At 54.0% G+C, this 10,578-nt stretch overlaps 1 protein-coding gene across 1 annotated transcript in view; it reads right to left on the bottom strand.

The window, feature by feature from the left end:
• The window catches only part of NOL6 (nucleolar protein 6 (RNA-associated)), a gene marked incomplete at both ends in the record, with an annotated part of 16,153 nt that extends 5,881 nt beyond the window's left edge, over positions 1 to 10,272 (bottom strand). The window contains 17 exons of the mRNA XM_010285985.1: positions 367 to 530; positions 766 to 908; positions 1,115 to 1,232; positions 1,532 to 1,672; positions 3,554 to 3,629; positions 4,404 to 4,552; positions 4,718 to 4,840; positions 5,243 to 5,420; positions 5,828 to 5,943; positions 6,479 to 6,580; positions 6,742 to 6,800; positions 7,107 to 7,227; positions 7,685 to 7,848; positions 7,993 to 8,127; positions 8,879 to 9,047; positions 9,695 to 9,874; positions 10,156 to 10,272. Coding sequence (XP_010284287.1) covers positions 367 to 530; positions 766 to 908; positions 1,115 to 1,232; positions 1,532 to 1,672; positions 3,554 to 3,629; positions 4,404 to 4,552; positions 4,718 to 4,840; positions 5,243 to 5,420; positions 5,828 to 5,943; positions 6,479 to 6,580; positions 6,742 to 6,800; positions 7,107 to 7,227; positions 7,685 to 7,848; positions 7,993 to 8,127; positions 8,879 to 9,047; positions 9,695 to 9,874; positions 10,156 to 10,272 — 2,255 coding nt within the window. The remainder of the gene's footprint in view (positions 1 to 366; positions 531 to 765; positions 909 to 1,114; positions 1,233 to 1,531; positions 1,673 to 3,553; positions 3,630 to 4,403; positions 4,553 to 4,717; positions 4,841 to 5,242; positions 5,421 to 5,827; positions 5,944 to 6,478; positions 6,581 to 6,741; positions 6,801 to 7,106; positions 7,228 to 7,684; positions 7,849 to 7,992; positions 8,128 to 8,878; positions 9,048 to 9,694; positions 9,875 to 10,155) is intronic.
• Positions 10,273 to 10,578: the final 306 nt, after the last annotated feature.

The raw sequence follows: 10,578 nt of genomic DNA, 5'->3' as shown, positions 1-10,578 counted from the left end.
GGCAAATGTCTGCCAGAAACATGTGCACAGCATCACAAGCACAGGGCACTCTCTGTGAGTGTTGAGATTTTGGGGGAACAAAGGGGAAATGCTGCCACATGCTCCCCTCTAACCATGCAGCTATTTTGTACTTGTCCCCCTATGCCAGTGACCTCAGATGTGACAAAAGGGGCAACCAGAGTCACCCACATCCATATCTGTCCACCCATTTTCCCACAGAGCCTCTCATGTGATGGGCAGAAGGGCCACTTCCCTTGGTGAGCTCCTCTCCCCACCATCACCCTCCAACATCCACGGGCACCTCTGTGCTGGCTTTCAGCAATGTCCCATGTCCAGGCCCCCTAAAGCACCCCCCGCCTCACCTACCCATGAAGGGAGCTGGTTAGATAAGGCAGATGCAATGTCTCTAGCTCCAGCTGCCGAGACTCCTCTGTGTCCTGGTACTTCAGCATCCCTTCTGGGGTGACCACTTCCTTCAAGATCAGGGGCTCCCGGTGGTAGGCTACTTGGAGACGGAAGACGTAGCCATCCTTAGATGGGAGCAGAAGGTGAAGTCAGGCTTGGTGGCAACATAAGCAGGCTGGTGTGCTACGCTGCACCTCAGGGACACAACAGCAGCATCCCAGCATCAGCACAGTCTCACTATGCTCTTTCCTAGGCCCACCATCCAAATCCTGGTTTTGTCCTGTGGGACCACTGCCACAGTCCCTGCCTGCCTCCTCGGTAACAAGTCTGGTCTGGAGAAGGTCCCCATCATCCTCCTACCTTGTATACATCAGTGTGGGTGACTGCAGGTCTGCAAACCAGCTGGTGCTGGTGCTGGAGGAGCTCAGCCAGCTGGAGGTGGAAAGCCGCCTTGATGCGCTTGATGGCTTCTTTGTCTTTTTTTCCTTCCATGTGGCAGATGACTGTGGACAAAGGGACAGCAGGAAGCCAGTGAACCCCACACAGAAATGAGGTGTTGGATGGAGTTGGCTGGGACTAGGGGTTACAGCAGAAGAGCAGGAGCCAGGGCTCTGCTCCTGTCTATGGCACACCAAATAAAGCCAGCCCAGCCACATGCCTCCACCTCCCCCCACCAAATCATCACCTGCTCACATCTCCTCCCACTTACTCTTCAAAGGGGCTATGTATGCGGGGCAGGGCTTCTCCTCCGAGGGAAGCAGCAACTGCTTGGTCCTGATTCGGGTATGGAAGGAATAAATCGGCTTCATGGGAATGGGAGGGAAGACCTGGGAGAAAACAGCCACCCGGAGACTGAAAACAGGGAGCAGAAACTCCAGGGCACTGTGTACCCCCTCACCCCAAACCTCCTGCTCCAGATAAGTCCCCCGGTGTGGGAGGCTTGGCCAACTTATACATGGCCAGCCCCAGGGACAGGACAGCAAAAAAGAGGCACTGCATCACCCCAAGGGCTCTCGGGAGCCGCAAAAGCCAAGAGTGACTAATCTTCTCTGTGCCACCTCATCCCAGAGTCTCCCCGCAGCTCCCCGCAGACGCCCATGCATGGGCTGTGCACAGGGATACTCACGTCTGTGTACCGGAGGGCTGGATGAACACCCTGCACAGCCGTCACTGTCAGCGGCAGCTCCTTCAGGTTCCACAGCTTGCGGCTCAGGTCATCATAGGAGCAGACAACGCTGACCATGGCCTCCTCACCTGTACCCAACGCCTGCGGACACACAGGGAGACTCTCCATTTGCCTCTCCCACTCCTGCATGGACATTCACCTTACCTGCCTCTCAGACCAGCATTGCAGCCAAGCTGTGAGGAGCCAGGACTGCCACCCCAGGGAGCAGCTTCTGACAAGAGCACTCAGCAAAACAGGGAGCTAAGAGAGGGGGAAGCCAAGGGCAAGACTGTCTGGAGCTCTCCAACAGCCACAGGCATCTTATAGGCTGTGTTTCAAGCAGCAAGTGAAATTATTCCCTGTGCAAGACACTAAGGCAGCACCAAGAACTGTACCGCCAGGATTCTCCCTAGGAAAGGAGAAGATAAGAATGATTTGGGGTAAAGAGATCACACACTAGCAAGGTGAGAGCTCAGCTACTGCCTCCCCACCAGTTACCACAATGCCAACTGAGGCAGGAGTTAACAGAAAACTCTCCCAACTAAATCTTTAGCCAAGGCAGTGCTGTGAAGCACAGCAAAAGCAAAGACAGAAAACAACCAGAGCATCACAGGAGCCCTGGGGAGGGTGGATGAGAAGCACTGAAAGGAGAATTGCTGCTGCCCTTGCTGCTTCCACCTCCCCAGAGCACAGCAGGAGAGCCTTGAACAACGAGAAGACATCACCAACACCAAACCACTCAGATCAAGCGCAGCCGAGTCGAGTCGCACATATCCGGCCAGCCTGGGCTTTTCAACAGAGCAGCAGCACCCTCTGCAGGGTGCACTACGAATGACAAACCCCCGTCCTGCCTGTCTCTAGAACTGGCTGCACCACCCATCTTCCCTTATCCCCCATGTCCCTCAGCCACCACGGATGCCCCAGGCTGCCTGCAAACAAGCAGCTGGAGGAGCAGACAGAGACACCCCTACCCACTGCCCCACACACAAGAGCGAGTCTGTACTTCATTCATCGAGGACTGGCAACAATCAGACTCCTAAATGCCCCTCTGGCTCTAGGAAAGTGCATTCCCTCTAAGCGTGGGGTTTATTCACCCTGCTCACCCCAGGATAACTTGCAGGGACACAGCACACACAGATTTTTCTGCCTTCCCCCACAGCAGGCTGTACAAACTAACGTCTCATCCCAAATCTGACATGCAGCTCTTCCCAGACTGTAACTGGTCCTGGCACAGGAGACTTCCAGTCAGATTTGGTCCCCTTTGCTCTTAAAAGGGGGAAAGGAAACAATTTCCTTCTCCATCCAACAAGCAGGTAAAAAGATGGCTTTACCAATGACCAGTAAAGTGGTGCCAAAGTGCTCATGGCTCATCTCCAGGCTTTAGTTTCACAAGCTGGAGAGCAGAAGTAAGGAGGGGGACATTTCCCAGACTCCAAGATGCACCTTTTTCTTTGTTTCAGATGTACATTCAGCTTCTCACTCTAGTGAGGGCTTGGTAGGCGTGATCTAGCACTTTGCAGCATGACAAGAAAGATCCTTCTACGTTTCCCAGACGGGCCTATGGTATGGATGAAGGCACATGAGTGTCTGGCCTATGTCCTGAAGGACAGAGGACCTGAAAGGTGCAGCCAGAGGAGCACAGTGGGACAGTGATGCACCTTCAAACAATGTGGACATAGTGGACACAAGCAGAAAGAGGAGGCCAGTGGGATGCTTGCAGGAGAAAATGGGATGTGGGGGCTACCAGAGCAAGAGGACTTCAGCAGCTATGCCTTGGCTGACACGAAAGGCTCAGCAGATCCAAGGAAAACACCACTGTGCCTACCCAAGCACCCGCAGGCAGGCATCTTCCTTACCCTCACTTCCTTCTCTTGGGAACCATCTAGCTGTCTCGGGGCCACAAAGCTAAAATGACCTTCCCTTAGCCCTTCCCATTCATCCCTTCTCTGAGAGACCACAGCTTCACTGAGGGACCAGCCGTACCTCTTTCCCAGTCCTGATCACAGACTCCAGCAGGGATCCCGTGTAGCAGATGGAGGATTCGGGAATGTCCATGTGGCTATGTGGAAGAAGACAACAGAGCATCAGCGCTCTGACACATCAACCCATCCATCCTGATGCTGCATGGTGCACCCACAGGCAAGGGTCCGTCCGAGACCAAGGAATACCTCCATACAGGACAGCCTTGGGGAGGAGACCAATCTGTGTGTTCCTCCCATGCCCAAGTTATCCACCAAAAGTAGCTCAACAATTTGTTCAGCTTCACAGGGTTCAAAGCTGAAGCTGCCAACGTGCAGCGTTTCCTTACAAGACCCCTGATTGAGTCAGGATAAAGAGGTCCAGGCAATCCCTTTGTTCTGTGCAAGAGGATCTCATTTTTGGCAGAAGGTCTAAACTGCTACACAGAGAGGCTTTCCAATGCTGCAGGGTAACCTAACCTTGTGAACCACTACAGGGTCTCAGAGGACTTCATGAAACATCCTGCAAGGTCCAGAGGGCTTCTCTTCCAGCTCTGCCAACAATGAGTGTCCCAACATCCCATCTGCATGTAAGGGTAGGACCACGCTTCCTCCTTGACCTTAGCACTGCCATCAGCAGAAGCTACAGCACCTAGTACTTGCCCTCCCCACATTCTCTTGGGAAGCAGGTCACAGCATCAGGACCACAACTGAAATGACTTCCAGATTTCACAAAGCTGGAATAACCCACAAGTTCACCCAAAACACGAAGCTGACAATGGGGTTACCAGGGATATGGCACAAGCCAGGAGAGCAGCAGTGACCCCATACAGCCTCAGGTCCCCCAGCTTCGGCTGCTGCTATGCACAACTTACAGCTTCAGCAGGTGCCTGACGATCTGCTCAGGAATGAGGCGTTTCTGGCAGATGGTGTCAGCCTCCCACACCACCGCCTCGCAGATGCTGCCATCCTGGAACCGCCGCAGCTCCGACTTCTGCCCCCAGAAGGTCCGGAAGTCCAGAGCCTAAGGCAGGAGGGAACATTGGCCAAACCAGGCCAGGGACACAGGTCACCACTGGGGCCAGCCACACCATTCCCATGACAGCCAACCAGCCCCACAGCCATCTGCAACCACAGTGTGACACCAGCTCTGCTCCACCCCACTCAGCACATGCAGGGCTCCCCTCACCTCAGGGCAATCGGCCTGCGGTCCCTTCTCCAGCGTGCTGGCAGCAAACTCAGGGAAAAACAGGAGCCCAAATGTCAGGGGCCCGACATCCTTGTGTTTCGGGGGCTCAGCATCAATTGGCCACTGTGAGAAAATGGGGAACATGAAGCAGAAGGAGAAATGAGATTGCTGGAGCAGCAGCTGCCGGGATATTGGGCTGCTAGATGAACCTCTTGCTACATGCTCTTGGGTGCCTGGACAAAGACAGACAGGGAAAGCCTCATTTAATAGGTCTCCCCAATGAGAAAACCAGTTGCCTGCACCCTGCCCCATTGCTGGGCTGGGAATTCTGCCCAGACCAAGCCTCCCAGGCTGCAGCCCACACCCCAGTACAGGGTCTCAGGTCCTGTACTCCCCACAAAGGGGACAGGCCTGTCTCCTCCCCGAGCAAGCAAAGATCCCCTCCCCATGCCCAGCAGTGCCATGAAGGACACACAAGACCCCACGTGCTGCAAAGGATGCAGTGTCATTGCTGAGCTGCATTACCTCAGGGATCTGGGGCAAGGAGTGAGCCACGAGCAGCACCCTCCCAGCCAGCCCACGGGCCAGCAGAGAGACGACGAAGGGAAGTGCCGCAGCCACATAGTTCCCACCCCGATCCATCAGCTCATTCAGCAGCTGCATTTTCTTGCAGGCACCCTGCAGCTTGGAGACATGCTTCAGGCTACAGGAGAAGGAAAGAAGCTGGTCACCCACCTCTGCCACCAAATCATTTCTGAGACAGATATGCTAGAGGATGGATAAAGTGGGAAGCAGACTGTCCTGGTCCAGGACAGAGGCTGCAAGAAGAAAGACTGCACTTTGTCATCTCAGGATGCACCACAGGAGATGCTGGTCCTTGGAACAGTCATCATTCCCATAGGCCAAAGCACTGCTCTCCTCCTCCTGGGAGACTATCTAGACAGTAAAAGCAGAATGGCCAAATGCAAGAGGCACCAGTGTGTCTCTCAGAGCTAGCAGGGCCACCTCCCACCAGGCAGGTCTGAATCCACCCCAGTCCAAAGCCAGAAGCAGCCCACTCCTCTCTGAACAGGCTCCCCAGTATTAGCCCACCAGCACAGCAAGACTCACTGGAAGACATGGTCAAAGGCTCTGAGCATGGGCTTCGCAGTCATAAGCAGCACCTGAAAGCCGTCCACCATCCGATCATCCAAAATTTCCATGGAGCGCTTGGCTTCAAACTTGACCTAAGCAAGGAGACAAGACAGAGCAAGAGCATGAATGGGAGGGGACAAGGAAAGCAAATCTCTCCAGCAGCAGTCACCAACAGTCTCCTGTCAACCACGGCAAACCCAGCTTCATGGTCACCAGCAGACCCTCACCCCAGACAGCCTCTGTCCTCAGCATGAAGCCAAGCCATCAACAGCTGTTGCTGCTGGCCAGACATTCCCTTCTAATATCCCTGCCACTAAGGTGTTTTTTTTCTGCTCCAAAACAGTTATTTCTGCTAAACAGCTGCTTTGCTTTGCTTTGCCCAAAGGTACCCAGAAGGAGGAAAACAACTTTCCTCCGTCATTCAGGCAAGATAGGCAGCACTACATCCAAGTCTTAAAATTCACTTCTAAGCTTCAGAGTTGGAGATGGATGTTAAAAGCTTAAAAAGCAACACTGAACCCCTCCCCCACATCCAACGTTCTCTTCCGAGACATCTAACCATCCTCTACCTGCCTCAGCTCAATCTTAAGACAGCATCTCAGGATGCCATCACAACCTGCCCAGTACCTGGTGGTATTTGCTGGCAGTCATATCAGCACAGAGGTTCACCAGCCCAGAGGGATCCACAAAGACTACTTCAAATGCCTGGTGGAAGTCGTCCAGGGCAGGCTGGAAAAATAAACACAGTCCTTAGTGCCACAGCGCAGCACAGACACCAAGGCACCACCACATTGCCATCCAGCATCCCTGTAACAGGCACATCCCTGCCTGGGCAGTGCTGGCAACACAACCAGACACAAGCACAAGCCCTGCCCCGCAGGGCTGCTTACCACAGAGGCATCCGTATCCTTCGCTAGGCTGATCCCTGTTACACTCAGGTCAGTGGTGGCTGTGGGCAGACAGGAAGGAAGAAGTCACACCACCATCCACAACTCCAACTGTTGAGGGTGGTACAGCTATGTGCCAGTACCACTGTGGTCTCACAACATAAACAGTGCTACAGTGTGATGCTGGCCTCCACCACTACCCATGCCTCTGCAAGTTGTTCCATCCAGCCCTGCTCTGCTGCCTCATCCCCTTTTGTCCATCTCACCCACAGGGTCTCAGAATCAGAAGGAGAATTCCCCCTTCTCCCCATCATGTTCAGGCTTCATACAGAGACTCTGCTAACACCAGCCTTTCCCTGGAAACTCACCCAGGAACTGCAGAGTGCTCCTCAGCACCTGGTACCCACTCATCATCTTGACAATCTTGCGTTTCATCAGCAGGTAGGCAACCAGCATGGAGACCAAGAAGCCGCTGAAGCACCCCAAGCCCTGTGAAAACAGAGGGTTGAGTCAACAAAAGCTCAAGAAGGCACCACAAGCCCCAGAGCCCAAGCCACAAGACTGCTTCTGGCCTCTGTTATCAGCAGCAGGGTAGCCCCCAAGCACCAACCCCACCAGGAAGACACTGAGGCAAAGCCCTGTACCACAAGCAGAGATATGGATCCCCTTGCAGGAAGGCAACACCTCAAAGTTCTTTGGAAAATGGGATGAATTCCCCCACCCAGAAAAAAAACAAAACCAGAAAACCCACTACATCATTCCAGGGATCTCAAAGAAGCACAGTTGTCCAGTACACACAGACTTACTGCAACCCACAGGGTAGGATAGAGCTCCTTGAAATCTAACAAAACTCAAATCAGAGTCACGAGCCCACCACCCTTCCACCACTAGGAAGGTAGAGAAGGCTAAAAGCAGAACCTGCCCTGTCCCCTGGCACAGGACATACCTTGCTGAGCTGCCGCTGGTTCAGCCAAACTTTGAGAAGGGCCAGGCCATCCTTCATGCCTGGGAAGTCACTGGCTGCGCTAGACAAGAAGTGCAGGTGGGAGAGCAGCACCGTGTCACAGAGGATGGAGTTGTTGTAATGCGGGGTTGGGGGCTCGGAGGCTCCTGTGTGGGGAGATGACAGTACATTGGACCCAACCACAAATCTCCTGTTCACAGAAAAGGGCTGCAGCAAACCCACCTCCCAGCACTGGGTGCAGTCTTTGGCTGAACCGAGCAGTCTCATGTTTCCCCAGCCCCAGGCCCTACCTTCTTTGGGGGTGCTCTGCTCCATGAACCAGGCTGTCCGGACATTGTTCTTGCTGGGATAGAAGCGGCTGAGTTTGAAGAGACCCGGGACAGGACAGGCATGGAGTCGGACAGTAACCATCTTCTCATCCTTGCCTGTAAGCACCAGGGGATAGATGTGCAGGAGGAAGAGATGTCAGAGACTGAGAGACTAACCTGAGAAAGCAGGGAGCATCCACAGCTTGAAGAAAGGAAAAAGCTTCTTCCCAGCAAAGCTCAGCAGCAGGCAAACAATAACTCTGAAGTCACATTGTTCATGACTATCTTCCTCCATCCCCGCTGGCCAGATGGTTACCCAATTTGCTCCCCCAGCACCCTCCTGCCTGCCTTGACCTTGCCACGCTACTGCCTGTCCCAGATCCAAACTCGCTATTGCCTTGGGTCTGTGGAAACAAGCAGCACCCAACAGCCCACGCATGCCACATCATCTCAGACAAGAGCCAGGCTGCTCACAGCTGCCTTGGGACAGCAAGAGGATGGTGGGGAGAAGGAATGAGGAGAGCAGGGAGGAAGACAGTGCTAGACACAGACATCTTTTGTATGGTCTGCTTCTGCTTTACTCCCTGAAGTACGCACAGGGTAGGGCAGCCAGCAAGGCCAAGGCTAGGGAGCCCAAAGAAGCTGCAGAGGAAGATCAGCAACCACAGGAGGGGAAGAGACCCTGAGGACTAGGGTATGTGAAGGAAGAAGAGAACTGGGAGCATCTAAACTCCAAAATTTATCACCAATTATGATAACAGCCACAAATTGACCCCTCTCCAAAGGGTCTGTTGTGAGACCACCACCACCACCCAGCTAATGCCAGTACCAATTCACACTCCCCACCAGAGAAAAGCTCAAGTACTACCTTGTGGCCTCAGGAGCAGGATGGGCTTAAGATGGTTGCTATTCATGTAGGCAAACTTCACGCTGCCAAAGAGCTTCTCCTTGGAGAAGTGCTGGGCAATGTGGGCGAGGTACAGAGCTCTCTTCCGGTGGTAGCGCTGGTTCAGGTTATCTTTGTCCTGGAAGATTTCCTGGGAAGAAAAGGACACAGCAATCCCACCTCACCTGCCTGCAGAGCCCAGTTCAGTCTGAGGCACTACACCACCCACCATTCCACCTGGCCCCACAGGCAGCCCTATCTCAGACAAGTGGCTAGAGCCCCAAGTTGCTCCAAGTTTGTCAGGAGCACTACCTTGCTGTTGACTCCCCAGGCTCTAGGATCACAGAAGGCAGAGCAGAGCCATGCAGCCAAACAGGGCATGCCTTCATCTCAAACCCCATTACAGCAAGTCTGGGCAGCAAGGGGAGGGAGCTCAAGGGGTTAACAGCCTGCAAACATCACCCTCCCGGTAACAGAGACTTGGGAGCTGGGGCAGAAGTGCAATGGGGTACAAAGCTGGACAGCATCTACCTCCCTGGCAATGTGGGAGAGCTTCAACCCAGGCAGAGAAAAGGAAGGTCCTCATGAGGAACTAAAAATCAAAGCAGCTGAAAGCTCTGATTACGCGAGCAGTGAGATTGCACTCCCCAGCTCCTCAGGGGATTCACCACACTGCACGTCCAGATGCCGCAACCTCACTCAGGAATGGAGAGGACAGGGCAGGGGCCACAGAGGATGGGAGGGGACGGAGCTCAGCTGAGCCCCAGGCCACTCGGGAGCAGGCACAGCCAGACTCACCCGCGGCATGGTCACCGCCACGTCCACGTTGATCTCTGGCTTAATGCAGGTGCCCAGCAGGTAGCTGCCCACCACCTTCAGCTCAGCCGGGGGCAGGAAGTGGAACCTCCCCTTCACACTGAATGGCACCTGCAGGAATGGGACCTTCACACCCTTGGGGAGCCAGGCCTGGTCAGTGAGCTGAAAACAGACAGGGCACACGAAACACTCTTAAGTATCACCAAGGGCTATCACCAAGAGCAGACATGCAGAGACCAGGATCCCTCTCCCCACACAAGTGCAGGCACCTGCACCCAAGGCTTAAAGATGGAGTGTCCCTCTCTCCCTTATAATATAAAGCAAGCTGATATTTTTTTCAGTCCCTAAGGGAGATATTCCACAGGGATCTCTGCTTGTACAGCAACAGCACAGCCTGCTCCATACAGGGGCCTTGCCATCTCCTCCATCCCTCTGGGACATACTTCAGTTTCTGGGGTCTCTGGGATGGCACTCAGCAGACTGCTAATTTCATGGAGGAAGGCATCAATCTTCTTCTTCTTTGTCTCCTTCAATGTCACCTCCTTCAGAAGCTCTTCAATCTGTAGGGGGAAACGGGACCACAAAAGGCAGCTGCAATGCTGGAACTGCTCCTGCCATTCACCTTGTCCTTCAGTATCAACCATGAGCCTGGTGAAAAGGGCAGCAGGTGAGCTGGGTAACAACACCCAAGTCTCTCCAACAACCCTGCCCAGAGCTGAGGGTCTGGTCAGCCCATGGGCAGAAGGATAACACAGTCCCTGCATTCCTATCAAGTGCCGAACAGAAATCAACTCCATCCCACCAACTCCTGTGTGAGGCCCAGCCACAAAAAACAAAACTGGTGTGATTCATGAAGGCTTTGCTCT

Source organism: Phaethon lepturus, unplaced genomic scaffold (assembly GCF_000687285.1).
Source record: "Phaethon lepturus isolate BGI_N335 unplaced genomic scaffold, ASM68728v1 scaffold24164, whole genome shotgun sequence".
Lineage (NCBI taxonomy): Eukaryota > Metazoa > Chordata > Aves > Phaethontiformes > Phaethontidae > Phaethon > Phaethon lepturus.
Note: the sequence above shows the minus strand (reverse complement) of the source record. Positions and strands in the feature narration are given on the sequence as shown.